Below are 27,450 nucleotides of genomic sequence, written 5' to 3' on the forward strand. Positions count from 1 at the left end.
ATCCGTACACAGCGTAGTAATTTTTTGTGTATTGATACGATTTCGGCAAGTTGTTTGGATAGTTGTTTCGTGGAAGAGATATCGTCCAAATCTTCGACGGCGAGCTTTGCTACATCTGCAAACTTTGCACAGTACGTGATGCTGATAGAAGTGGTTACTAGTTTGATATTGACCAGTGTACCGCACAGAAATGTGAAAGGCAGCATAATTATGACGAACACGGTGTAGTCCGCCATCGACGATCGGTTATCGAGCCAATAGAACTGCTGCTCTAGATGCTGTACAAGATGGAGCGGAGCAGAAGAATTTGTGAAGTACACCCAGTATGTCCGGGGCAATGGTGCAACCCAGTAGAATAAGGCAATGCATGTCAATACGGCTGTGTGAGCCTTTGCATATACATCCATTCGTTTGTTGAACGTCGTGAGTATATTCTTCAGCTTAAAAGAAAATGAACATACTGAAAAAACGAAAAAAACCAAACATATTATGAACAAATATTGTAAAGAACACATTTACACATACCGCATTCGGACAGGTCCCGCAGACCATCTACAAATTGAGTAAAGTTTGATTTCGCTATGTAAAACATTAAACATCCAACGAATATGTTACAATTGAAAATAAACTCCACACTAGCCCGAACGGAATGGTGCACATCGGGTTGGCCGCCCAACAGTTGCGGTATGACGCAAACGACAATAAACGTAGAAAATAGCACGGCACAACGAATCCATTTAGTTTTTCCCGTACCATCGATGCCAACGAGTTGCAACAGTTTTAAGTCGAACGACATAATCGTTTCGGGATGGGAGTAATTTTGATTGAACATAGCTTTGAAAGCGCTGACCACGTAATGTGAAGGAAAGAATAGCATCAAGGGTCAATCTGAGTTTAAACACTACAACTACTTTTAAAATTTCATCTAAGAGATTTAACGGTAATTTGAGTGTTAAGCTGTTTAAAACAATTACTCAAGCCACTTTTCGAAACTGATGAATATTTATTGATTATAGAGATTACATTATTTCAATGTGTAAGAAAGCAAATCTCCAATGATTGGTTTTCCTTCTGTGTGCAATACAAACAAGCAATACAAATTGCTAGCCATTAGCCTTTAATGGTATGTCATTGGGCAACGTTTGTTGCCTCTTTAAAACTGGTCCTTAAGTACAATGTAGATAGAGTAGGACGTTTTTGCCATCTGAGAAAGCCATCAGAGAAACCAATGCTCAAAGGATCTAAAGAGTACATTTATCGGAGAGAATACTTACGTTTCCAAATCGCTCCACATCGACGGCACAAAACTTGCCAGCCGAAATGGTCACAGGTTTCTGTGCACGCTGTAGTATCATGCGTAGTTTCTTCTGAATCGATACCGATCGCTGGTACCAGTAGCAGTCGTACACGGCGCGTGCCACGCTAAAGCTCTGAAAAAAGTACGAACGTACACGCTATCTATGCATTTCGGGCCCAATTTTGGTAATGCATTTCGGGCCCAACTTATTACCAACCTCTGTCGTGAGCTCCGTGCCAAAGAAACATAACCCAAAGGTTTCGACAGTCAATAGGATAAAGAGTACTCCAACGTTGGCAGCTTTGGTGCTGATGCCCTAGAAATGAAAAATCTTTCCAATGAGAACTGCTAAGAATTTGAACAGACAACACGATCAGATCTCACCGTTACTGCAACGTACAACACGAGGCTGCACCAGATCATAACGCACTGTACCAACTGTCCGAGCAAAACCCATCTGAAGATGATTTCCAACAGCTCGACACACCTGATAAAATTAGCATTTTCAGATTTTTCATAATTATGTTCAACCCAACCTCACTTTAAAGCTTTCTGGTGCATTACGATGATGTCGATCAGTTCCTTTTCCGCGTGTTCCTCGTCTAGGCGATCGATGAGCTGAACCCGCATCGCGACCAGTCGCAGCATGGCCGAACAGTACCGCACATTGCTGAAGATGGTCAGCAACTTCAAGCCTCCGAAATAGGCGAGCATAAAAATGGTGGGAAGCATAATTACCGTAAAGATAGAGTAATCCACTAGTGAGACTCGAATTTTCAACCAGTAAAGTTCCTCCTCAAGATGCAACACGTGCTCCACGGGGGCGGACTTATTGTGTACGGTCAAATACGCCATGTAGGTGCTCGTCGATGGAGCTACCCAGTAGAAGATGGCTAAACACAGGTGACTGCAGCAGTAAATCTTGGAAAATTTATCGATGCGCTGATTTATACCAATGAGATAGTCACCTAACTCCGGTGGAAGAGTTTTACGAAATACTGAGGAAAAATAAAGTACTATGCATAATTTACTGAAGTTTGCGAAACATTTGATCAGTAGCTTACCAGTTTTGGCAATACCCATGTATCGGTACACCAGTTGATCATAATCGTCCAGCTTTAGCGAGAACAGTAGCATACCAAACAGGACATTCCACTCAAAAATCAGCTCTGCCGTTCCGCGGACGGTTGTCTCTAGATCGGGATATCCGTAGGCAAGCTTGGGTATGACGACGAGGATACAGAAGCTAGCGAAGGCCAAGCGAAACTTGTACCGATACTGCCGTTCGCCCCAGAGTCCAACGAATCGCTGAAGTTTCAAAAGTAAAGGCATCACAGCGAAGGGATCCTGCAGCTCCGGTAGAACCATGTCGGATGTAAATGATGTCCCGTTTTTCGCTGCATCCTTTTATATCCGTCACAAATTGAAGGTCAGAAAGTGAATCTTGCTTTTCGTTTGTTCGCCAAACAAATTGCTGCTAATGAACTGCAAATTATTTTGCACAGGGTACAGAACAAATCGATATATCCGGTTAAGTTATGTATTCAATGCAGAAGAATACTAGGCAGTGTCCACTTTATAATGATTTGTTTGCATTTATAATGGTAATGTTATTAGACATTGCCAACTACTTGTGCCACTGTTTGTCTACCCTTTGTTGCGAAATTTCTGCGACCCGTTTTGATACTCGAGGGCAACTTTAATTTTATATAATCAATTTATTTAATTAATTGGCTGACGAAGCTCAAAGATGTATATTTAAAAGTTGAGTCTACGTGTACAGTTTTTACAACTCAGGTAGAAAACTACAGTCAACAACACCCATTTTGCAAATTTGTTTTTCGCGAAACATTCGCTTAAATCTAAACACTGTAATAATCTATTTTTATGTCGTCAGTTTTGATTTAAAAATCCACCCGTTTTCTTTGTGGATTTGAAAAGTGAGGCCCGGACTTCCCTTTGACGAAGCACCCTGTAAAATCATTCATCTGGCGATGTTTTTGTTAGGTAGCACCCTGTGCCAACATTGTTGTGTTTATCACTGCATAAAGTGCCGGTGTCGAAGATAGTCGTCGAACAGCAGCATCAACAAACCTTGCTGTGAACGATAAATTTTATCAGAAAACCCCTCCCGTTAATGCCGATAATCACTGAACTGATGGTTCGACGGCAATGCCAACGGTTGAAACACTGGTCAAGCTAAGCTGTTTTTAATTTCTGCCTCACAGTTGCGGGTGCTTATCTGCTTGGACTAAATCTTCACGAATGGTTTGTTTCGGTACGTTGTGGTCGTACAGGCAATGTCGTTTGGTTGGGAACTTCAATAGCCCATGGTCGTGCGTAGTATTCGGTGCCCTGCGTGTACAAGCGAAGTTCCATCGCGTGCCAATGTTTTACCAATCGTACCGAACTTTTCAGCTAACGTTAATCCGTGCGATTGTGCCAGCAACATCGAATACAGGACGATTTCTAAGTACGGTTCCTCGTCGTATAGGCGAAAATAGTGGCCAGTTGAATGTGATTCCGAACTACAAGGAAGATCGAACCATTACGGGTTACAAAGGAACAAGGGTAACAATTGGTGGTTTGCATCTTTGGGTTGTAAAATAATCTACTTTTTCTTACGGTAGAATTTCAGCAAAATGTTACCATCAAATGAAAAGCAAATGGAAGTAAAAAAACCTCTTTATGGTATCGCACCAGTTAGTTTTACCAAAAACATGACATTTTACAGTAACCATAGAAAGGACTTTGGGCGAGACAGTGAATCTTTAAGGTGATTTAATTTAATTGTGTTAATTGGCTGGTTTGTAACATTATTGTTACATTTTTTTTTCAGGCTTCATTCGCCAATCGATAGACCTTTGGTTTTCATATTTGCATGGCTTCAAGCATCCGAGAAGCACTTGAATAAATATGCCGAATTTTACCACGAGCAAGGGTACGAGGTGCTTAGTGTCCAGATATCTCCTTGGCAGCTAGCGTGGCCAGTGTACGGATCGCAAAAGGTTGCCAGCGATATAGTAAAGTTCCTGGCGAACAACGAATTCCCCGGGGGTATTGTATTGCACGGATTTTCCGTCGGTGGCTACCTGTGGGGCGAGTGTTTGGTGAAACTAAATGCCCACCCCGAAGGCAAGCAGATACTTGCAAAAGTCGATGGTCAAATATGGGACAGCCTGGCAGATATTACGGAAATTCCAGTCGGTGTCCCACATGCAGTGCTTCCCCACCATCCAACCCTACAGGGATTCCTTCGCAACTACATGACGTAGGTATCGCGGTGTTGCTCATTAATCATTTGGCTTATCACACAGAGCGTTATCGTCGTGAACTTTGAACTGAAACCGCTAAAAGGGAACGATTTCCTGTGTGTCTTTCGTCTTTGTAGGTATCATCTTAAGCTGTTCCATGAAGAAGCTACACAGTACTATGTCAAATGTACCCATCTCTTCCACCACGAACCGGCACGTTGCCCAGCGTTACTCCTGGTATCCAAGACAGACCCAGTGGGCACGGAAAAGGCCAACTTGCGCCTTCGTGGGATCTGGGATTCGCTCGGCATGAAGGTAAGCGGGAACTCTAGCACCGAAGGTAACTTGAAGCCACCTGCTGATAATCTTCTAATCAATTGTACGATTTCTTATCGTTTTTGCTAGACATCGATGAAGTGTTGGGATAAATCGCCACACGTAGGACATTTCCACAAACATCGTGACGAGTACATCGAATTACTGCTTACCCACCTCAGGTCGCTCGATTTGCCGAATCGTAAAGCTAAGCTGTAATGACCCGACGACAAGCAAAAGCAGTAGTATCGGTCGAGTAGATCGTCCGACCAAACGTGATAAGATTTCGTCCCGGTTTCGGTTGCCTTTAGTCTATTTGTGTTACCATGCATGATAAAAAATAGCACATTAAAAATACCCTGCTCCCTAACATTGGCTATTGGAGTAAAACTCAAAATTATCTAACTCAGGTAAGCATGTTTTAATGCAGTACAAATGGAAAAATAAAAAGCACACAAAAATGAATGTTGTTGCGTATGTTTGTGTGCGAACTCAATAGGCCATATCTTTGATTGATGTCGAGTGGAAGACAATTTAAATCAAATTATTTGATGCCATGTGTAAGAAGATTGCCAAGCAAGCAAACATCACTTCTAGACGGCATCGGGAAGGATGATGGTAAGTGGATAGAAAATCGCGACCTGAATAATCAATTTTGTCTTTGTTCGTTGAATTACAGTCAATAGAATGCCATATAATATGAAACAAACTTAGCTCGCCATTTTAGAATACAAAATAATTAAAATTGTATCAATTTCCTCAAACAAATGCGGAATTTAGATTTAAAAATGTATTGACTACGAAAAATTTGTGCATATGAGATTAGACTTGTTCAGTTACTTTTTTGTTGGAAGTCTAGTTCATTGATGCAGAAAAACATATTTCCGTAATTAGGACAGTTATTTGAAATGATCGAACTATTTTGGAATGTATTTTAAATTTCAGAAAAGTTCGTAGATTCAAGGAAAAAATTATAATAACAAATCGATCATAACATGTCAAAATTAATTTGACATATAGTGCTCGATGAGCTTCCCTGGTAATAAGTTCAGTGCCTTGGTTTTCCTTGCAGTGTTTGCGATCTGCATGATTGTGGACCGTTCTGTCGACGCTTGGATCTTTAACCGTCCGCGAGTGTTGGGTAACGTGCGCTGGTAACTGGACATATCGGTATCGTACTGTCGATGTTGTAGTCTTTCTAGGCTTCAACGAGTTACCTTGCACAATTCGGGACACCCTAGTTTACGCCAGGAATCCGACGTTCGGTTACGATCTATCCGCGCAGGACCGTGAAGTGGCAATTAGATTGTGCTTGATAGCAACATGGCAATCCGATCGCTGCGTTATGTTGCTAGTGTCAGTGCCAGCTTCCCGAAACCCGTGACGAGTGTGGGCCAACATCTGCAACAGCTGCAATCGCCCCTCAATAACAACATTGGAAGATGTCTCTCGGCGCAGTTGTCGGTTGGCAGTAGCTGGCCACAACCGCCCGTTCGTCAGTTTAGTGCATTTCAGGGCAGCTACGGGCAGAACCATATCGGACCGAACGGGCCTGAACGTAATGTAAGTTACTTTCTTCCGCTTCGAAGCCCAGATCCACCATAAGGGCAAAGAGAGAGAGAATGCACGGCCGATGTATTCGCAAATCGCAACCTTTGGACTTTGGAATGGCTTCCCCGCAACGAGGCGTTGCGATTACTGCTCATCGAAGTGGGGTAGACCATGCTCTCGTCTAAATCACCCATGCATGCTTTGCTTCCTTCGATTACTTTGCAAAATTGTGCGTGTGCCAAAACGTGCGTGTGTTCTCTTGGTTTTAGATTTAGTGCAAATCGTGTTAAGAAAACTTCTTTTAATGATTCGTAATCAAACCTTTTTTGATGGTAGAACGTGCAATATGTAAAAAACAATGTCAAGTATAAATGTCAACAATTCTCGGCAGTGTTGCAGTATCGTCCAGCACTCAACTAACAACCAGTAGTTAGGTTAATCCTGAGGAAAGAATCCTGTAAAACCCGTGTTTCCCAATTGCTCTGCAAAGGTTTCTTTGTCTGCGGTCCGAAGGTACCGAACCAGTTTCGTTCTGTTTAACATGTTGGCTTGAAATGAAGAAAGTGAAATTTAACACATCATAAAATGCTTGCTATCAATTAATGGCGTCGACCTTGAACTTATAGACACACGCGCACACACAACCGTTCCACTGGAGGTTGACTTGCATATCGAGCGTCTACTACTAACGCCAAGGAATGTAAATTTCTAATTCTGTTGCTGCCGTTGTTTGCGCCTAGATGACGCCCTGCACTACAAAGAAACTTACATTTCCACACGGCGCACAACATTACAATGTTGCCTGTTTGTTGGTGGTAAAAATGCAGTTACAAATGCAAACACAAAGGTAGTACTGCTTATTAGGCGATGGTACATGCTTCTATTAGAATATTCTTTAAATGTTTGATATCATATTTAAATGCAGCGAAAGACGTCAAATGATTAATAAACATTTGCCGTGCGCTCGGGTAGCAACACGTAATTTTGCTTCCGCCAAAAAAAAAAAAGAAATACCGTCATGACTTGCGGGAACGCTTTTTTATGCTTTTTTTTAAGCTCGTTAATCTGCGTACTGAACATTACGTATTTGAAATCAATATCCGAGAAGACTGTCGACGTACGAGGTTGTGTTGCTAGGAATTGATGAATCTTACGATCCAGACTTTTATCTACTTCCAGGGATGTTATTGTCCCGTTGCCTTAGAAACAGATTAACCAGCTGCTACCTCAATGAAAGGCGTGCCAAAGAGTTATCTTTGTTTCAAACGAGGGATTAATCGAGGTAGCCTTGAGAATAACGAGTAATCCTCTGCAGCATATCTTAAACGTTTAAGCTAATGGAAGATATCAAGAGCACCTGATAAGCGGCACTAGACACAGTAGTTTTATGAAAAAGGAATCTTCTTTTCTGTAAAAAATCACAAAAAGTTTTGTTCTTTTTCATTATCCCCAATTCGTTTTCTATTAGAAAGTACTAACTTATTTTCCTTCCGTTATAGATCTGTGCTTCAAAAGCGCCCAGCATGGTCAACGTGCGCTCACTGTCGATGCAGGAAGTGAGCCGGAGCATTCAGATGATCACCGATAAACCCCGCAACGTAGTGAAAGACCAGCAAACTCTACAGTAAATCAGAAAGCAATTTCAGTGTGAACAAATTTCGATGATAACTAAAACGGTCTCAAAACATTTCCTGTTCCAGATTGAAGCAACAATGCGAGAAGCCGGTGGTGCTGATCATATCGTGGCTCAATGCACGCCAGAAACATTTGGCCAAGTACGCGGAGCTTTACATTGACCAAGGTTTCGATGTGTTCGTCGCCCAAATCACCCCCTGGCAGCTGCTGTGGCCGGTCAAGGGAACGCAGGTAAGCCCACCACTTCGATGGTAAACTGAAGAATGCCTAAACGAAATTCATTGTTTGTTGTTCCCAGCTGGTTGCGGCCGAAATTGTAAAGTTTCTGAAAAACAACGAATTTAAAAACGGACTCGTTCTGCACGGTTTCTCCGTCGCCGGGTACCTTTGGGGTGAGTGTCTGGTGCACATCGCCCGCGATCTGGCCAACTATCAGGTAGTGCTCGATCGCGTCACCGGGCAGGTCTGGGACAGTGCCGCCGACATCACGGAAATATCGGTCGGTGTTCCGACGGCGTTGTTTCCGAAAAATCCCACCCTTCAGAACGCCCTGCGGAAGTACATGCTGTAAGTGTTTTCGGTCGAAAGTAAAAAATCCATTTTTAACCTTCCCCTCCTCCTCTCGTGTGCTAGGTATCACATGAAGGCTTTCCATGAGCCGGCCACGTCACACTACATCAGATCGAGTCAAATGTTCCACACCAATCTGCTGCGCTGTCCGGCTCTGTTTTTGGTGTCGAAAACTGACCCCGTCGGTACGGTCGAGGCGAACACGCGTGTCAAGGACAGCTGGGAGCAAAGCGGTGTTAAGGTAGGTCAAGCGTTTCGGCGCCCGGTTTCTCCCAATTCGATAGGTATGTCTGAACAGCCTTTTTTTGTCAATTCGTATCTCCAACCAGACCACGTTCCACTGCTGGGACCGTTCGCCGCACGTCGGACACTTCATGAAACATCGCGAGGAGTACATTGACGTACTTTTCCACCATCTGAGACAGCTGAACCTACCGACCATTAAGCAGGATGCGCTGTTGCGGGCTAAACTGTAGGCGCAATCGTTTCGACACTCACTGTGATACTTACGAAACGAAAAAAACGCGTGACCCGGTCGCGTTTTGCACTTGAACGAAAGGGAGGGACGAAACTACGGGAGGAAAATATACAAAAAAGATGACCATCGTATGCCGTGGAAATCAGTCACAAATGATGATAATGAAACCGTTCTAATGTGGTTTGAACGTAGGAACAAAGTTGTGCTCTCATGAAAAGAATTCTACTAGAAACAAAAACAACCCTACGAACACGAACATCCTACCCTTAATACGTTTTTTTTTACATAATTTGTAGTCTGTATTGCGAATATTTGTTTTTAGTCGACATTTTTTACACCTTTTCTATTCCTTTGTTACACGCAGCAACAGAAGTGAGCATTTCGCAGATGGGACTATTATGGGCCGGGAATGAAGTAAAATTAGGATTCTTCTCAAAAATTCCAGGCATTCCCAAGATCGATGATATTGATTTCGATATACTCCGATGCCAAGATCGACAAAACGTTTCCCGCGTCAAGTACCGTGAAGCTCAAGTGATGCGTTTTTTGTAAAAACCACGTTCACCATTGACGCGCAGACTACCTTCTGTCATGCCCGCAGCGGTGGATGTACAGTTATTTCACTCTCCATAACCCTAGTACAATATATATAGGTTTTGTTTCCTTTTTTTAATTTTCAGATAAAATTATCTGAACAAAGTTATCAATTATAAGTTACTCTAACTGCAATCAAATAAAGGTGTGCTGCATAGGATTGAATGTTTTTGCTCTTCTTACCTAGTTGTGTTGTGCACTTGTACAAAAGATATCACATATAAATTTCGCATGTCCTACGTTTGTAAACACGTTTTTCGTAAAAACAACTATTACAAGAAGTTTGAATGTTAATTACATTTTAAAGTTGTAAGTGACCTATTTCAATATTTTTTTACAGTTCCTTACAATTACGAAATGATCAACGATTTGGTTTTTTACGACTGTTTTTTTTTATATTAAAAAGTAGAGAAGACGATATAAAATGTTTAATGTGTTTTATATACATAAAAAAACATTTCATGCAAACTGACACCACATTAAATAGGCGGACAGTTAAAAGAAGTTTTAGTGCAATCCACAGTCTTTTATATATTTGTTTTAGTTAGTATATATTTGTTTAGTTTATATATATATATATTTGTTTAGTTTATATATATATATTTGTTTAGTTAAAATAATAGCTAAAGCGACTTGGAATGTGTCACTTCACCAACAAGAGATACACAGTGTCCAGAGCAGGGCTTCTCGGTTCGTCTTATAATTCGACTCAATTAATTTTTAGTTGAGTCAAAGAAACACCAGCTCATCAAGACGATCCCGAAGGAGATCCAGAACGAAGGTCAGTGTACTGCAGCTTAAAGCAAGGGCACCAGAGGCCAACGTGTGCACGTGACTGGAAATCATGCAGACCTGCCTCGGACTGAACCAACAAAGTTTCAATAAGTGACCATCGTACTGTTCATTAATCATCTCATACTGTGGGTCATTAACTTTCATTTTTGTTCGCGCACGGTGCAAAACCTTTCGTCTTCTTCAAGTTTGCATCGCCGAAGGGGAATGTGATAATTTTGTTGTCCACTTTCTTCAATGGCAATTTCGCTATTGCACTTCATGCAACATCAGCACGATTTGATAGAAAACAAGATTGGAAGACAAAAATTATATTAAGTTCATTATTGAACTGCAGTCTTTTTTCTTTGCTCTGCTGAGACTGAAAGCCGAAACAAAAGGGAATCACGTTTACCGCAGATAATAATACCAAGATAACAAATATCAAATGGCTATTTATTTGTTTTTGTCTAGGATTTAAATAATTTTACTAGGTTATTACAAATCTCTCTTTGCTTTTTGCTTATGCTGTCACATTTTTGTGTCTCGACTTCATTCGTTTACTCCCCCCATTGAAGGCCGACGAACTTATGTTTTTTTATAATAAAACAGAATAAATACTGTATATGCCGCAAGACCTTCTTTCATCGACAATACATGAATGTAAAATATTTCGAAAACTAGAATTGTATTGCTCAACGTGAAGGAAGGCCCAAAACGTTCGCCAACGAAGAATTGACGGCTTTACTGGAGGAAAATCTCTGCCGAACGGAAGAAGAGCTTGCAGCCGTGCTTGCTGTAACTCGTCAGGCCATATCATCACGGCTGAACGCGTTAGGCAAGGAGGGCAAATTGTATTTTTCCGAAAAGGAATCCGCGATTTACCCGAAAGGTGGAAGAAAGTTCGAATCCCAACCGAGACCGGACCCTCCCCTGTACGAGAGGACTGACTATCCACGTACAACAGAGAAACAAGTCTCGTAAGCCCTTAACGGGCAGGCATGACCAAGAGGTCGTTACTCCAAGAAGTCGAGGAAGAAAGTACAAATAAAAATGCCACGAGTAAAAATAAACTTATGAAAAAACGACCGTTAGTTATTTGCGCACCTAATACATAATTAATGGAGGCAATATGATTTTAATTTTTCATTTGCAGAAGCTTTTCTTGCTTATTTTCAACAGCTAAATTGTCAATAAAACGACTAAATTCCAGTGCAGCGAAAGCCGAGAATCCCATGTAAGGAAAAGTGTGGCAATATGCACCGGGCGAGGAGTTTAAAAAACATCCCTTGTCGAACTAATAGGAATGATCAAAAATGTTTACATCTGATAATTTTGCAACGCAGGACATTTCTATGTGGTTGTAAAAACATTTCCCGTCTAAAGCCACGATAGCGTCTTCTAAGTTTAATTGGATTAAATGTAGTGATGTCGTGTTTCCAGACCCGTTGCAGGATTTCAATCGAATGTATTTTTGATTACACTAAAAACATCATTTATTTTACCTTGTAATGATCAACTGTATTTAAAAAAAAAAACAAAAGCAAACAGCCAACAGTAAAGTTTCATACGTTTGTTCTGAGTTGTCGCATTCCATTTCTGCTGCATTTTAGTAACACTTGGAAGTTTAACGGGTTTTTTTTCCTTTGTATTTGTTGTTGTTGACAGAAACGATTACAATGAGTCGAACTGGTTAAAAATAAGATATTTCATCAAGATTGGACTAAGAGAAATATTTTTCGCTCAGATAGTGCATACTACCGCACTTTCCCCCCTTAACGAATGGCAACACTTTGTGATGTCCGCTCTCGGGTAGTTGTATATTGTATTTACGCTTCAACTAGAAACTTGTGAAGTAGAAGCTAGAACGCTAGAACGCGCAGCGCTCATAAAAACTACAAGGGGCGTGCACTTCAGGGGCAGAAGTTCGTAATCAAAGCGTACATACCGTATTTATCGTATTCGGCTCCTAGTCAATTCGGTCAAATGTGCCTGATAATGGGGCTGGCTGCACATAATCTATCGCTCGTTTTGATTGCACTTTTATGTCTGAACTAACAACAATAATATATCTCTTTTTGTCACCCTCGGTGTCCTTTTCTCCGTCTGCGACACTTGCCCTATGCCGTTATATTTTACTTGAAAATTTGTAATTCACTTTACACATCCGCTTGGTTGCTCCTACTTCCGTCGGGGGAGAATAGTTGTTGGTTGCACTGGTCTCGCACCAGTTATAATGTTATTATAGGAGAAAAATGTTTGAAAAGTACACCTTCCTCTTCCAATCCGTCTGTTCCTTTGTCAGCGGAATTTCTAATTTGTGTCTGCACTTGTCGTATGTTTGTTTATATTAAGTTTGCTTATATATGTCAATATAAAGATATAGAGATGCGATTCAGTTTATTCCTCACGAGTGTTTCGAGTTTAACCACCACTCATAACCTTGGTCAGACCCACCCCCAAATACCGCCGATGTCCTCTGATAGCCATCTCTGGTTGCTTTCTTTTTCGCCTTGGTTCGTTTTTGCATCATGTGTTGTATTGGTAATATTGTTTTGCGTTTTTTTTGTGCTTGTAATTCTTAGAAATTCTGAGTTCGTCAGTAAGCAAAACTGGAAAACGAAAAAATGTACCGAAAAAAGAAAGCAACCAGCCTTATGTTATCACACACATGCGCACCTGCCGATATCGTTGTTTTTATTTTTAAAGGTAGTATTTCCTTGTCTCCTGGCTACTCTTATATACTTCAGGAAGAAAAACTAAATCTTGCCCTGCCCTGTGTTCCATCCAGTTATGGTTAACTTCGTTGCGCCGCTATCGGCAATCAACATCCGACCGGAATCCGATCTCCCTTGTTTTGTTTTGTTTGTTTTGTTTGTTTGTTTTGTTTGTTTGCTTGTGCTTAATATTAAGTTTATATATGTATAGTTTTATGTATATATAATAGCATAGTAACTAATATTTCGCTCTTTCACTTCCCGTCAACGGTCAGCAGACCGCATGAGCGAGTGTGGCGACTTACCGATATTGACTGACTGACTGGCTGGTTCGCCAAAAGTGCACGCACTTGTACCACTCACTGCAGGTTCAGATGGCCCTGCTTGGCCTTCGACAGGAGGTCGGTCGTCCGCAGTATCGGGTGTCGGAGGAGCAGCGCGCTCTCCGCGGAGATGATCGGCAGCGAGTTCGTCCAGTGAAAGTTTATCAGATGGCTAATACTTTCGAAAACGCGATCTTTGGTTCGTACCTAAACGTCGTGGAAGAAGACAAAGAAATAAAGGCAGTGGAGAACATTACTTCTCTGCTACTCTAGCTCGTTTGTCATTTCGTTTACGCACGATTCCTTCCGGATCGATTAGCAGCAGGTGTTTGGGCGAGTTGTTCTGCATGCCGGTCAGCACGTACTGACCGTGCGTACCGGCCGATTCTCGCACCAGGAAATCACCGTCGTTTTTCAGCAGATGCTCGGACTGTGCCCGGCTGATGCTGCCGTGGTACCAGGACTCGGTAAGCAGCTGAGACTTTTGCTGCTCGGGCGTCATTGTGAACGGTTCTGGAGTAAAAAAAATGAGCAGAAAGGAAGAGATCGTTAGGACACGTTGCTTGGTACACGATCAGGAGTAGCGTAGTCGACTTACGCATATCGAACACGTCCTTCGTGACGGAACTGGAAGATAGTGACTTATTGCTGTGCGAGTTTGCAGTGTTCGAATGCTTATCATTAACATAGTCATGGCTGGGAAGGGGAGTGTTCAGATCGATCAAATTGCTCGGTATCCTTTCCCGCGTCTGCAATGAAAGAGCATGTTGTTTGAACCCGGAGCACATTTCCATCGTCCGCTTGGATATCTGTTGTGTGTTCGCTACCTTTGCGCTGGAAGAACTGTGCGACTGTGAAGACGAATGGTGATCGTTTTCCGTCAGCAGATCCGGTGGCATCTTATCCGGCAGATCGTTGTAGTATTCCTTGTCCGAGCGGGTCAGCTCGCGGAACTTGTTTTGCGTCTCCGGCTGCTTGAAGAACTCCTTATACCGCAGCTCGAACGCTTGCCCCACGGTCGCTATCAGGTCCTGCGTGAGACTGCCACCACATTCCAGCACGTAGCACGCCCTCCATTCATTCAGGTCCTTGGCGACGTATGCTACAAAATCGAGTGTATCCTAAAATAAAAATAAACCCACGCACACATTGAGCATTCTTCAATCACAATATCATGCCGCCATCATCTTACCGTGTCACCGCCGGAAGCGAACGATATTCTGGGCATGTCGTGCTTCGCGATGATCTCGCCCGTGTCCACGTTCACCAACGACAGGTACTTGCTGGAAACGGTGAGCGTCACGTTTGTGCCGGCGTGTTCCATGTCGGGCGTATCGGATATGCACTGCAGGACGCGTTTGTCTACTCGCCGCTTTTTGGAGCTCTTCAAGCTTGCCGCCTCACATACTCGGTTGATGCATTCCCTGTTGGATGGAGCAAATCGCAAACGAACACACTTGGTTAATTCCCCTACGATCTTAGCGGAACAGAACACCACGGAACCTACTTTGCCACCTGTGATCGCGTAGGAAAATCGAGCATTTTCATCGAAGCTTTAATTTCCAAACATCCTATGTACTGTAAAGGGGAATAAAAAAAAAAATAAAAAAACGAGGTTAAAAATCATTAGTACAGTAAAGTGTATTAATTTCAATCTACCAATCAATTCATCAGCTTCCCTCGCGTTGTCTTTACAACATACAGATAATCATGCGTTTTCTTATGTAAGCACTTGGCTACCATACGTTTACTGGCCATTATTAGGGATTCATTCCTTTAGATTCCCAGGATAACTCAAAAATATTACCTACTTGGATGAATAATTTCTTAATGAGCCTTAAGGAATTATTTTTTTCAAAACCGGTTTCATTTCATTAGCATCGATCTTGGGTCTATTTGCGGGTTGTTTTTAACTAAAGTGACCGATAAGTAACTGTTTTAATATGTAAAGCATACATTGGATGGAATTCACCTTCAAAACGACGTTTACATGCTTATCCTAGGTAATGTATTTTGTCGAGATAACAAGGGTTAAAGTTAAAATGGCGAACTTGACTGGTGGACTGTTGACTCGTCTTTTTCACATTCACATGTCCAAGAACTTCGTAAGATAACATTTTTGTGCATTGTAAGCTGGTAGGCTGGATGTAATACGATCACTCTAGGAAACCAACCAGTATCGTCGCCACCAGACCGTTACAATACCGGCCGGTGCCGGTGTCCCGGCCACCGGAAGGGCATTGACCGCACCGTAAACGGAAACCGCATGCCGTTTCGCGTGACTCATTGGAATACCAAATGAGTGAAGCCGCGAAGAATTACACCCGATTTCGATTTCGATTCCGATTCCGCTCACCGAAACGGGCACGGTAGACCGGATGCGCGAGCTAGGCGCGATACACGCGCGCGTACGGTCTTTATTTTCTTTTCCGCCCCCGTTCTGGGCGACAGCTAAGAAGCGCCATCATGCTTGACTGTTTCGCTCCGTGAAGGCAGAGACATCACAACAGCCTCCTATCGCGGCCGCCCCGTCTTGGTCGGGTTGACCCGTTTCAGAAGTAAATGCTAACTCCTTCCCTCATACACTTCAAAATGCATCGGGGTTAAACCAGCTTTGTTCCCTTGAGCCTCCCAAATGTGACTTGGGAGATCGTCCAATATAAATCAGCCATTCCTATCGCCTAATTTGCAGACGGTTTAGTTCCCACTAATTCTTTCCATCCATCCGCTAATGGAGAGAATTTTGGGAAATTCCAGACCCTGCTGGGGTGATTCTGTCCATCAGGGGAATTTAACCGAGTGTTGGTATGATTCATCAGCGTCGTGTCCGGCGTAAGGTATAAAGAGGTCAACCAGCAAGTTTAGCGGCGAATGGGCGCATAATGTTGCTGTTCTGAGAAACTGAAGAGAGTCATCTTATCATTCGTGCATCTCAATGCCCTGGGAGCACATTTAGCAGGTTTGTCGGGTTGGTCCGTTTCTTGGGAAAAAGCAGAAATTCTTTGAGCAATTTATTAATTTGAGCTTGTTTTTGATTTTGACATACAACTTTGTGAAGCTGTTTATAGCGAAATGGTAAGAAACAAAAACAATGAAATAATTGTTCCTTACTAAGTATGCACTTTGAAATATGCAATTCGTCGTTAATTTAAATGCCCTGCGAGCATTGATTTAGAACTAGAATCACAACCAAAAGAAATTTTATTTCCTTAAATTTTTTAAAAGTATTTAAAGTTAAACAAAAAAGGAAAGCCATTAACTAACAAGTAAAGTAAGTGTTTTACTGCAATCAAACAGAAAATATTATATCTAAGAAGAGCTCAATAGTTTATTCTTTGATAATTTGAAAGCAGATTGTGGAAAACAACCAATTAATCAACGATATAGCGGCTACAGAAGACTCATTCTAAACAAAAATCATTGAAGGTCCAGTAAAATGGAAACATTATTACGGGCCACTAATGGAAACGCTTCTGCATGGACCAAATTCTTGACACCTGACTAAAGTGGCAAGCTTGAAGCATTGGCCACAGGCCACGGGGTTGAGGGGTCCACATGGTGCCAAAAAGATTACGAACCGCTTAACGCGGACAAGTATGGCACAGTTCAAAATTTACGATCCGTTTGAAATTGTTCCACCGTTTTGTTTCGTTTGTTACCATCGCGAAAAGAGATAAACAATTTCTTTTCAACAGTGGCATGACGCTCCTTGCCCGTTCCTCTATTTCGTCCAGATGGCATTCAGTTTTTCACACTTCTCAAGCAGTTGCAATGAAAAAGCAATCCGGCGTTTTCATTTTTCCACCGCCTAGAGCTCGTTCTTTTCGTTTCATTAAAACCGAGCGGGGCGGGAAAACCTTCTGGGAAACAATTTTTGTTTTATATTTCACTAAGCTGCCATTGCCCTCTGGGCGCGTCGGATGGTCGGCTAGAGTACACGGTGGCGCGGTGGTTCTTTGGACGGTAAACATTGGCTATTTAACCGCGCAAAGAAAGGTGCGGCCAACCGGAGTTTCGAATGCCGAGGTTAGTCTCTAGGCAGGCCGGCTCCGGTTGCTTCCAAAGGCTCGTTGCAATGGCAGACGTCTGCCGAGTAAAAGGAGGCGCTCCTCGCGGGAATAAGCAAAAGACGATCACACGGTTCCCGCGCTTGAAAGCGCCCTGCAGCCGGAAGTGCAAAACAATAGAGCGAAGGTTTCGAATTCCATCCACCGAGTGGAGGAAGAGTGTATGAAGAACTGCCCGGGGAATCGGAGACGATGGAGAGAGCAGTAAAAAAAAAACGTCGCACCTCAGCACAAGCGGCAGTCGGCACTCGGAAGCGAAAGGACCGGAAGGAAGAGAGTGAGAAAGAGAAAGAGTACTTTGACTCGTCGCGAAGCACGAAGGCAGAACGGAAGCCGGAAAGAAAATTGTCCACACTACTTACCCGCACGTCGAACGTGACGCCCTCGTTCATGATGACATGATCCGGATGCAGCCATTCCGGGGCGGATTTCGAACTGCTGACCCCTTTATCCAGCCCGGAGGATGCTTCACCGTTTCGCGGCATGGTATGTGTGGGTATTTCCGTTCAGTACGGGACTCCTGTGCACGCTCGAAAGCCTCGCCGGAACCTTTGCCTCGGTTACGGTTGACTTCGTCCAGCTGAAGCACGCTTGCGGTAAGGAATTACAAATTCGTAGCCTGCTGCGTCTGGGTGATTATTTTTACTGCTGCGCTGTTGCGTCTTTTTGATTCTCATGTGTTTGTTGAATTCCGGCAATCGGACCGCGGAATGCTACAGGCCACACTGCCTATACAATATACACACTCAGCACTGCTACGTCCGGCACGTTGCACACCGGATGTAGTAGACAAAATACTGTACGAACTGCGCGTCACGTCGGGGCGACTTTGTTTATTTTCATTAAACTTTTCCTACACCGGTTTCTCGTTCTTTTGATTGCGGTTCGGGGCCTGACCTAACTGGCCCCTTCACTTCCCTTCCTGCCTTTTACGATTCCGCTTTTACGCAAAACGGTGTTCCCCAATTCGCACAGCTTCCCAGTACACGCCCCATCGATTTTTTTCGCTTTGGTTACTTTTTGTTTATTTTAGGATGTGCCCTAGCAGTAGATACTTTACACTGTTCGAGATTTTTACTTCACTTGAACGGTAGAACCTAAAATAGTGGTCACTATAGAACGGAAATAGTGTTCAACTTCAACCCGGCTGTTTGCCGTAGATGGAAACAAGGTAACAACAACAACAAATAAATCCTTTGCACTACACCTGCGTGCTGTTGCGGAAGGGATCACTTAATTGCACGACCTTTTCTCGTCAAGACCGCTATTTGTCATCAGCATTCCGTCATTCCGACTCGAGTTGCTGCTCCTCTCATCTCGTGGGGCGACGATAAACACCTCGAACTGAAATAACGATGCCTGCGTCGATGATTTGTTGCATATATCCTTGAGAGCAATAAACTGCACAATACGGTTGACATTCCTTCCGAAGGGGGGAGAAGAAGTGTGTACCGGGAGAGGCTACCGGGGGTCACCAACGCGTTGAGTCATTCCGCAACTGTAGGGCGGACCCCTGCAGACATCGGTTTTGATTATTGGAAGTTGGTGGCAAGCCGCAGGAATTATGCAAATTGGAAGATAAAATATTTCACGCCTTCGCAATCTCGCTAGTCACAACATACACAAACGCCCAATTCTTGCCGAAAAATGTCGCCTGGTTTAGAATACCACTGCACACACTCTTGTGATGGAATGCATTCCACTCCGACAGTGGGCTTGCAATTTTAATATTGCGTCTGGTTTTAAACAAAACAACACGATTGGGCCGCACATGGGACGATTACCAGCAGGCGGCAAAGTTTCACAGTTCGATTTTACAGCACCTTCACTGCACCACTGCGTGTTTGTTTCTTCCTGAACATTCGACCACCGTAACTAAGAAACTACCAACCTGAATGATTGCAAGGGCGTTTCGTTTTCACTTGCAACTATTGCCAACGGTCACGTTCACTTCTTCAGTAACCTTCTTGCGCACGGAATGGATATATTTTGTCCAAAACAAACTTTTCCTCGGAACGAAAATTAGTTTCTTCCTTTCGACTCCGCGGCAATCTTGTACTGCTGCTCCTTGTCGTTGTCAGCTGCTGTTGATGGTTCGTGCTAGAGGTGGATGGTTGGAGTTGGAATGAATGATTCAATCCGCAATTACGCACGGAGCATTTCAATCCAATTCCAAATTTTGAATGAATCGCTCCACATGCTGCTTGTATTGGGATTTATCGTACAAGAGAAATCTAATTGGAATGAACCGATCTGGGAAACGGTTTTAAATAGAAAGTGAATAAAAGTGCTCCATAAAAGTTTTCCTTAATATGATTTGCAATAATTCGATTTCATATGAAAAAAGGTTGTCAATGGCCGTTTCAATATTCATCAGAATCTTAAAAGTAATTTCTTTTCACTGCAACATTGTAACCATCTATTCAGGGTGATTAAGCATCGTTCCAGTGCAATGGTTATAAATTTCTGCAGAATTTTCAAATTTTAATTCATTGCAGTGAAAGATTGCATTCATCTTCTAGGACCATAAGGATTTGCTCCCTTTCCGTATCGGAGTTGAAGGTCTCGAGTCTTTACAGGAGCTCTATACCCATCACTACTAGACCGTCAGCAAAATATTTACGTTATGACCAAGGTTACTAGAACACAACATCAAACATCAAGGATAACAGGTTGAAATTCTGGGTTAAAAAACAAATTTGTTAAAAACTTTTAAGTCTCTGAACCGATTTCGACAAGTGATCTATCAAATGAAAGATCTTTTCAAGATACAAAACTACTAAACTAACTAAAGTTGAAATAACTTGTAAGTCCAAGAGAGGAAAACTCTCTCTAGAGAATTGAAACGAGAAAGGATTTTTTCGAGAATCGAATGTCGAGAAAACTTTTTCAAATCTTACAAAGGTTTACATATAAAAATACGCTGTGAACGAGTGTGGAGTAATGGAGTTAGATATTTTTAATAAATCAACAAATCAATTATTTTAGTATATCTCGTACTTTTATTTGATCCAAATTACATCGTAAAAGAAACCCAAAACCCAAGGTATGACGATATCATGCATGAGACTTTTATTTTACCAGTTCTGCTTACATCGAAGGTGCAAAAGATTTTATTGCTAGCGAAAATAACTTAACAAACTTTCTATTTGATAGCACGTGAAACTATTACGTTATCCATTCCAAGCTGTTGGAGTGAGTGGCTCGATAAACTTTAGGGAAACTTCATGATTCTATTAGCTTAGTCTACGGAAAACGGGTTGCCTGCTAGTATCACACTCTATTACTCTACCTCAAATCGTTTCCGGTCGTGCTGTCTACCAAATTAACTAGTTCCGTATTACTCCAACTTCCGGGTGCAGTGTTTTACAACCAACGCGGAAGCATGCCATTTCCACCACTTATTTTCTTCGCGTTTAAGCTGGTGCAAGGCTTTTGCTGGCGCCAAAACTCCTGCCGGTTGTTGAGGAAGTTGATCGCGTCCTTTGCGTACTCCGAAACGCCCTCCGTGTTCGTGTCCGCCTTGCGCAAATCGGGATGTTTGAGCAGATTCTCCAGGTACTCCTTGTCGATGAACAAATCGCCCAGCAAGCGGCGCGAGGCACGTTTTTCCAGTTCCTCCCGCGACAGCTGGCCCCGTTTGGCGGTCTTGGGCTTTTCGGTCTTTACCGGTTTCTTTTGCGGCTGGTTCTTAGTGTTGTTCCCGATGGTGTTTTCGATTGCTTCTTGAGTTTTCTGGACGCCTAAAATAGATCAAAAAGGAGTTGATGTATCGAAATACGTCGCACATTCTTTTCGGAAGTATTTCCTACCCAATCGAAAGCTAGCCAACTCCGGACGCAAGCGTAAACCACGGTGAAAAAACATCAAACTATGCTCAAACTGGCCCAGGTAGTACAGAGCTTCCGCCTTCTGATAGATGGCCCGGATGTTGTTCTTATCCAGCACAAGGGCCGTCTCAGCGTCCTGCAACGCCTTGCCCGGTTCGCCGAGTTGCAGGAAACATCGGCTTCGAGCAACCAACGCGTTCTGGTCATTGTTGTTCATTTCTAAAGCCTACAATTAAGAGTAAAATGTACATTTTATTAATGACATTAGATGGATTCGGTTCAAAACGATGTTGCTATTGTAAATGGTGCAAAATGTGTGTGCCTTAGATATAAATAAAACGGCGTTGTCCAGGTTGCCGTTTTTAATTTCTCTCATGCCCAAAGCGAGAATGGCTCCCGGATCCGCTTCCTCCGGCAGCTGCAGGGCTTCGTTTCGCTCCTGGCGTCGTTTGTTGATGAGATTTTGCTTGATATCGAAATTTCCTACAACGTGGAAAAAAAATCAAGTCAGAAGCGACAAGCTCATAGACAAAAAGGAAGTCAACATAACCGTGTTCCGAGGGCCTGCCAAGAATAATTTACTTGCCTATGCTAACTGCAGCCGCTCGGTCCTTATCGGTATAGACTTCATCAAAATATCGGCGCTTTTTAACATCAACTGGTTCGTTGAACAAATCGCTAAAAACGGTGCGACATTGGATACCCCATAAGTGATTGAAACGGTGTCTTTTAATCGGTAATCCTTCCGGAATCCCCTGGGGACAATCTACTTGCTCGGTACGACTTACCGATACTTTCTGGGAGCATTTTTATCGCTCATATCCGAGCAATGGTCCGAAAACTGCCGGATCAGATGCGTATCCAGCTTGCCCTGGCTGGGCTGATGCTGGATGGTAGCTGTCTGGGAGCCGCTACCCCCCGCATTGCCACTACCACCACCACTACCGCTTCCACTACCACCACCGCCACCACCACCACCACCTCCACTTCCGGTCCCTCCAGTTCCACTAAACGTAACATTCGATTGCTGCTGATCGTCTTCGCCGTCCGTCTTGAGACCGACACGGACAAAGCTTTGGAGCAGCTCATCCTCCCCACCTAGTATGCCTAGGGCCGTTTTGGCATTGCTCATGTTTTGTACCCCTGTTTAATCAAATTACTGTTACGAAATCAAACACGTTCTTCGACTCTTTGTTTTTGGAGGAACCGCAAAATTATCCACCGTTTATATTAGGCACATTCAGAACTTAGCTCCTTGAGGAGTTGGTAATCTATGGAATCTTTCCAACGAGCCACCCAAAGAACCCGAAACAACTTGCACCGTGTCCGACCGAGGAATGTGCCCCAAAGCCACACTTTGCGAAGTATTAACTGGTGCCATGTCGCGAGTGCCAGGATTCGTGCCTAACTTTGCCCCTATTTCTAGCACTTCACCGTGTATCGCGTGAAACCCATCACCTCGGGCAAAACACTCACACACCGGGAAGAAAGACACAGAGTCATGGAAACAAACACTTGATAATCGATTTGTCATAAAACATAGTAAAAATTGCACACAGCCCAGCATACACAATCGGCATATCCACGTTCGCTAAACTAGGTGCCGCAAGCCTTGTGTTGGGTAGGGAGGAAAAAGAAGTTTCCCCCGTGAGTCGACGTAGCATTTCGGGTCCCGATGGGAAGCAAGGGTGGCACGAATCGTTTTCATGGTCCAGGTCCCGAAAACGGCTGAGTGCAGTTGCCTTTTCGTAGTAATAAATAATTGGAAAGGAAGGAGTTGCCGTATAAACGCAGGAAAAGGGGTAGAAAGTTACACCAAAACTCAAACAAAAACCTAAAAAAAGGTTCAAGAATGTTGCATACTACACTGTAGGCTCAATAATGGCCTTCAGTGCATGTTCCCCCAAAAGTACACCACTAAATAACATTACTAGAAAAGAAACATTGGCTTTCGCTACAAAGTTGAGGCCGTAATATACATTCTGTTCATAAACGAAGCACATTCTGATCCACATCGTGCGTGGTTCAATGAAATAAAAAAGAAAAATCATCATTCCAAATGAATGGAAGAAGGATAAATAAAACGGTACACGTTTTGTGGGTTATGTAGTCTTGCAAAATAGGTTTGGTAGGGAGCAATCCCACTAGCAAAAAATAAAAACACCCACATAATATGTCAAGAACAATAATGTCACATGTCACGCCAACTGTTTCCAGTTGCCAATGAAATGGTTAGAGTAATTCTTATGCAAGATGGAAGGAATATGAACTATAGGTTTGGTTCTAATGTGCCAATATAAACTATATATTTGAATAATTTTTGGAAGAGGACTATATATTTTAATTCCCTAGATAAAATTTGAATTGGACTGTCAATGGCAGGCAGGGCAACAAGTTAAACAGTAGCTAAATTTAATACTTCCGCGTGATCGCATGCCCCTTTGCGTAGTTGAATGAATCAGCAAAAAACTTTTTCCCTACCGACAGTTGTTACCGACCAGGAGTAGCTGACATAACTGCAACTCTTCTATTTATAAAACGACGCTGAACACGTTCTTAAAGCGCATGCAAGAGTGAAGAGGTGCTTTACGAGCCTACAGGAAGGTTCACAAGGATTGAACGAATAGCTTACCTGGTCGTAAAGCCCCAAAGCCTTAGTGTAGTTCCGAACCTGCGAAACAAAGCAAACAATGCTGCTGTCAGTTGAGCTTTACGTTGAATCGAAAGCTCCATCGCGTGGACTCCGCGTATCCTTGATGTTCGATGTTTCGTCGAAAAAGCTCCCTTAAGGATCGGTTTCGCTGGTTTCTCACCTTCATGTACTTCAAAGCTTCATCGCGCAAATTTTTGCCCGCCACCTCGATTTCATCGACTACCGGTTTCGAACCTTTCTGCCGTTTCTTATTCATCGGTTTGTTCATTTTGCGCTGGCCGGAACGTTGCTGTATTGGATAAAAATATATACAGAAAAGTTCGTTTAACACTTATTTAAAAGCTAAAACCTAAAATATCAAAACAGATAATGAATAAAATCAATTAAGGGAGCTTTCACGTTCAAATAGCCTTTAGGCTTTAGGTTTGTTAGAGTACTCAATGGATGATGTAGGTCAAATAAAATTGGTTTTGCCTTATATCCTTAATCGCGAGTGAAATGTTTAATTAACAGATTGGTTACAATTTTAATCGTGTTCCATCTAGCCAAAATTTGGCTTTCAATCATTTCAATAAAATCGATGGATGCAATTTCCCAAGCCTTAATGCCCGATTTGCTACGATACATTCAATAATTGCCAAAATCGATCATCCGCGGTGGAGCCAAAATAGTCTCACCGATGGACCAGGAAACATCATAAATCTTTTCCCGCTTTAGGTCACCGCCGGTGCCTAGGCATACGTCAACATTTGACGCAAAACATTCAAACTCGCCTGGAAAGCATAATCTTCCTGCCTCGAAAGCGTGCAGGATCGTTCCACGACGCCCGGTGGAAAGCGAGGCAAAAAATGTAAACAACCACAAAACACATAAAATCGATTATCTTATTAGATTTATGTTCATATTGAATGTAGTTTATTCGTGCGCCCGGTGTTTTACGACGATTTTGGGGGCATTATTTGCTTTTATTTTCTACGGAGGGAGAGAAATGGAAGTTGTTGTGTTCGTCGGCGTTTTTGTTTTCGGCAAAGGCCTCCATAACGAGCCGGCTTCGGTGGATGCATTTGAGGTTTGCACGTGCTTCCGGTCCACAGTAAGCAGCGTGTTTCAGATTCACTGATTTTAGTATTACTTGATTGTGGTTGATCGTTGGCTGAATTTAGATCCTGTTATTGTGAATATAATGTCCCACTATTATGCTGCCATTTGTTTGGTTGCATAAGAATATTATTTTCATTATTTAAATGATTCACTGAGACTTTGAATTGTTTACTCCAACCACCGGTAACAACTCTTCGTATTTGCTAGAATGAACTACGTTCCACGTGTCACAGAAACAAGTTTAAAACAAACACAAAATTGCGCATAATACTAAGTTTTTTTATTTACAGTTCTAGCATGATGATCGTAATAAACAATCACTCAAAATATCCTTGCTTGTCAAATGCTTCAACATGTATATGGATGCTTCTACTCCACGGGTTCCGTTGTGTACACTGCACAATTAACTCACCATGGTCATGCCACGAGCACTAGGACGATTCATTTTCGAAACTTTTATTCGTCCCTTTCAAACGTTTATTGGTGCCAATGAGCTCAACTTAAATTTCACTCAAAAACTGCCGTCAATCAAATAAGGGTATTCCAACGATTTTGGCTTCCACTTAAAACGCACGCATTGTACAAATTAGAACGGGTTTGCCGAAATTTTCATCAACTACGTTCCGGGTGTAAGACGCAATCACTCGCTTTTAAGGAAAGTGTACTCCGTCCCGGCACTATTATCCTTTGCGTTCGAGAGCTCGCGAGGAACTGAAAAACGTAATCAATTTTTTCCAGAAGCAACATTTTTAGAAATTGCATTGCTCACCCACACACACACACCTACTGGCGCGTGGTGGTATTAATATCAATTTGCACGACATACTCTCAAACAAACAAGCGAGCGGAAAAACTATGATTTATTTTTATCCTTTCATTATCACGTTTCATCGAATGCGCCAACGTTCGACTGCTATCAACACTGCGGGCCTCTTCCGCTTTTTGGGGAATCGATGATCGGCAGAAGTCACCAGTCACGATGATGATTTGTAGTTGAGCATGACTTGGTCGTTACGAACGAACCATGGGCATTTTCCAAGGAATCAAATCCTGTAGGAGTACACAGTCTGTCCCATTCCTGGGGGCCGATTATCGGTAAAATGCCGATGAACAATTGGTTCAGGATTCGCGTTTAGGGTGGGCTGTGTGGAAAGGTAGAGGTTATATTTTTGCAGCTAAATTTGAACCATTTCTAAGGGTACAACTAGCCAAGCCAACTAGTTGATGTTAAAATTCACTGCGGCCATTGATATGATTGAACTAGAAAACAGCACTGGAGAATGAAGGAACATTTAGTGCTTAGTTGCTGCTTTCCAGACCCGGTTCAAGTTGCTAATCGATAAGCGTAAAGTTTAGCTCGTATTTTTGGCATTGGATGGAAAGTGAAAACTTTCTGTGCTACGGCTTAGAGCTTCACCTGAATGTAGGGGCGAACAATTTGAGTTGTTTGAAAAACTTGCATTGGTGTTTTATTTGTATGTATGAAAGTTGGTAAGAATACATTTCTGAAAAAAAATATGACAATTACACCCTTTATAGCAGATTTAAAAACATAGTATCCAACTTTTAAAAAACTTTTCATTTAAAAACATGGTTGTATGACATGATTAATTTATCATTGGAATTATGGTAAAAAATCCTCTTAAAAGGTCTCTTATTATCTTATTGACATTTACAGCCCGAGTCAGATAGAACAACTTATTACATCCATCTTCACCTTAAGTAATAAAGTCTGTCAGTTTCCACACCGCTAATGGGACGGTTACACGGCCTGACAGCTACAGAAAAATATATGTGTTCCTCCTTCTCCCATTATCCAATCAGTAAATCATCAAATTCGTTACAAACGGCACACATACACCCGGTATTGCAGAGGAAAACGAAAACCAAAACAACTGAGAGCTGAACATCCGAACCACCGAAACTCACCAACTGCATTAGTGGCGCACGCAAGAGGGTGTTACTTGGATGGAATCCCAGTCACCTTACATGTATCTATCATTTTCAACGATCAACAACCCACACGCCGTCGGTCCTATCGGTCCACCTACGGGTAAGCCTGCCGAGTCGACGAAAGCAATGTAGGACAAACTCAAAGGACTTATGGTAGATATGCAATAAAAGTCATACGTTACATTACCGTACGTTCCGAACGATGCGAACTCGAAACACGGACAGCACAGTATCCGGTGCGTCTACTATCCGGTTGAAGACTTCATTTTGAGTGAAGAGGTGATGTGGTGCTGAACAGGTGTGTTAAATGTATCCTGACACCTGCACGTTACCACAATGGC

General features: G+C 42.6%; 6 protein-coding genes across 7 annotated transcripts in view; 2 read left to right on the plus strand and 4 right to left on the minus strand.

Annotated features, from left to right (window-relative positions):
• LOC131260616 (inactive peptidyl-prolyl cis-trans isomerase shutdown-like) overlaps positions 1 to 27,450 on the minus strand; it is a 113,118-nt gene that overhangs the window by 71,338 nt on the left and 14,330 nt on the right. The gene's annotated exons all lie outside the window — the stretch shown is intronic.
• On the minus strand, positions 1,088 to 2,665 carry LOC131260623 (odorant receptor 30a-like). Its single transcript, XM_058262393.1, has 6 exons — positions 2,362 to 2,665; positions 1,839 to 2,295; positions 1,682 to 1,784; positions 1,515 to 1,613; positions 1,275 to 1,430; positions 1,088 to 1,204 (listed from the first exon to the last, which is right to left on the minus strand). Exons 1-6 carry the CDS (start codon positions 2,663 to 2,665, stop codon positions 1,154 to 1,156), a joined length of 1,170 nt encoding a protein of 389 aa, XP_058118376.1. The 3' UTR covers positions 1,088 to 1,153.
• LOC131260619 (uncharacterized) lies at positions 3,488 to 5,496 on the plus strand. Its single transcript, XM_058262389.1, has 5 exons — positions 3,488 to 3,868; positions 3,928 to 4,073; positions 4,137 to 4,568; positions 4,689 to 4,866; positions 4,957 to 5,496. The coding sequence occupies exons 1-5, from the start codon at positions 3,563 to 3,565 to the stop codon at positions 5,083 to 5,085; spliced, it is 1,191 nt and encodes a 396-aa protein (XP_058118372.1). The 5' UTR covers positions 3,488 to 3,562; the 3' UTR covers positions 5,086 to 5,496.
• LOC131260621 (uncharacterized) lies at positions 5,963 to 9,827 on the plus strand. Of its 2 annotated transcripts, XM_058262392.1 has the most exons (7): positions 5,975 to 6,007; positions 6,069 to 6,429; positions 7,917 to 8,041; positions 8,118 to 8,283; positions 8,351 to 8,619; positions 8,686 to 8,863; positions 8,952 to 9,827. In XM_058262392.1, exons 2-7 carry the CDS (start codon positions 6,190 to 6,192, stop codon positions 9,096 to 9,098), a joined length of 1,125 nt encoding a protein of 374 aa, XP_058118375.1. In that variant the 5' UTR covers positions 5,975 to 6,007; positions 6,069 to 6,189; the 3' UTR covers positions 9,099 to 9,827. The 2 variants fall into 2 exon arrangements, with proteins under 2 accessions (XP_058118374.1, XP_058118375.1); XM_058262391.1 differs by having other exon boundaries at positions 5,963 to 6,429.
• On the minus strand, positions 12,027 to 18,428 carry LOC131260617 (SHC-transforming protein 1). Its single transcript, XM_058262387.1, has 7 exons — positions 17,935 to 18,428; positions 15,013 to 15,083; positions 14,698 to 14,929; positions 14,333 to 14,626; positions 14,104 to 14,254; positions 13,804 to 14,018; positions 12,027 to 13,712 (listed from the first exon to the last, which is right to left on the minus strand). The coding sequence occupies exons 1-7, from the start codon at positions 18,055 to 18,057 to the stop codon at positions 13,542 to 13,544; spliced, it is 1,257 nt and encodes a 418-aa protein (XP_058118370.1). The 5' UTR covers positions 18,058 to 18,428; the 3' UTR covers positions 12,027 to 13,541.
• Positions 20,643 to 22,765, minus strand: LOC131260618 (outer dynein arm-docking complex subunit 4). The gene is made up of 5 exons (XM_058262388.1): positions 22,191 to 22,765; positions 21,989 to 22,080; positions 21,725 to 21,885; positions 21,385 to 21,628; positions 20,643 to 21,315 (listed from the first exon to the last, which is right to left on the minus strand). The coding sequence occupies exons 1-5, from the start codon at positions 22,532 to 22,534 to the stop codon at positions 20,939 to 20,941; spliced, it is 1,218 nt and encodes a 405-aa protein (XP_058118371.1). The 5' UTR covers positions 22,535 to 22,765; the 3' UTR covers positions 20,643 to 20,938.

Source organism: Anopheles coustani, chromosome 3, assembly GCF_943734705.1.
Source record: "Anopheles coustani chromosome 3, idAnoCousDA_361_x.2, whole genome shotgun sequence".
NCBI classification, from domain to species: Eukaryota; Metazoa; Arthropoda; class Insecta; order Diptera; family Culicidae; genus Anopheles; species Anopheles coustani.

What these genes read in the sequence shown, in the direction of transcription:
- LOC131260621 (XM_058262391.1), top strand. Translation starts at nt 6,190, where the DNA reads ATGGCAATCCGATCGCTGCGTTATGTTGCTAGTGTCAGTGCCAGCTTC. An exon ending in CGAACGGGCCTGAACGTAAT is followed by an intron (nt 6,430 to 7,916) that starts GTAAGTTACTTT and finishes CTTCCGTTATAG; the next exon opens with ATCTGTGCTTCAAAAGCGCC. An exon ending in GGCCGGTCAAGGGAACGCAG is followed by an intron (nt 8,284 to 8,350) that starts GTAAGCCCACCA and finishes TGTTGTTCCCAG; the next exon opens with CTGGTTGCGGCCGAAATTGT.
- LOC131260623 (XM_058262393.1), bottom strand. Translation starts at nt 2,665, where the DNA reads ATGGTTCTACCGGAGCTGCAGGATCCCTTCGCTGTGATGCCTTTACTT. An exon ending in GCACGGAGCTCACGACAGAG is followed by an intron (nt 1,431 to 1,514) that starts GTTGGTAATAAG and finishes TACTTTTTTCAG; the next exon opens with AGCTTTAGCGTGGCACGCGC. An exon ending in ATGTGGAGCGATTTGGAAAC is followed by an intron (nt 1,205 to 1,274) that starts GTAAGTATTCTC and finishes TGGCTTTCTCAG; the next exon opens with ATGGCAAAAACGTCCTACTC.
- LOC131260618 (XM_058262388.1), bottom strand. Translation starts at nt 22,534, where the DNA reads ATGAGCAATGCCAAAACGGCCCTAGGCATACTAGGTGGGGAGGATGAG. An exon ending in AATGCTCCCAGAAAGTATCG is followed by an intron (nt 22,081 to 22,190) that starts GTAAGTCGTACC and finishes CACCGTTTTTAG; the next exon opens with CGATTTGTTCAACGAACCAG. An exon ending in AGCGGCTGCAGTTAGCATAG is followed by an intron (nt 21,886 to 21,988) that starts GCAAGTAAATTA and finishes TCCACGTTGTAG; the next exon opens with GAAATTTCGATATCAAGCAA.
- LOC131260619 (XM_058262389.1), top strand. Translation starts at nt 3,563, where the DNA reads ATGGTTTGTTTCGGTACGTTGTGGTCGTACAGGCAATGTCGTTTGGTT. An exon ending in TTCCTTCGCAACTACATGAC is followed by an intron (nt 4,569 to 4,688) that starts GTAGGTATCGCG and finishes TCGTCTTTGTAG; the next exon opens with GTATCATCTTAAGCTGTTCC. An exon ending in GGGATTCGCTCGGCATGAAG is followed by an intron (nt 4,867 to 4,956) that starts GTAAGCGGGAAC and finishes CGTTTTTGCTAG; the next exon opens with ACATCGATGAAGTGTTGGGA.
- LOC131260617 (XM_058262387.1), bottom strand. Translation starts at nt 18,057, where the DNA reads ATGCCGCGAAACGGTGAAGCATCCTCCGGGCTGGATAAAGGGGTCAGC. An exon ending in TCGCTTCCGGCGGTGACACG is followed by an intron (nt 14,627 to 14,697) that starts GTAAGATGATGG and finishes TTTTTATTTTAG; the next exon opens with GATACACTCGATTTTGTAGC. An exon ending in TAATCGATCCGGAAGGAATC is followed by an intron (nt 13,713 to 13,803) that starts GTGCGTAAACGA and finishes CACGACGTTTAG; the next exon opens with GTACGAACCAAAGATCGCGT.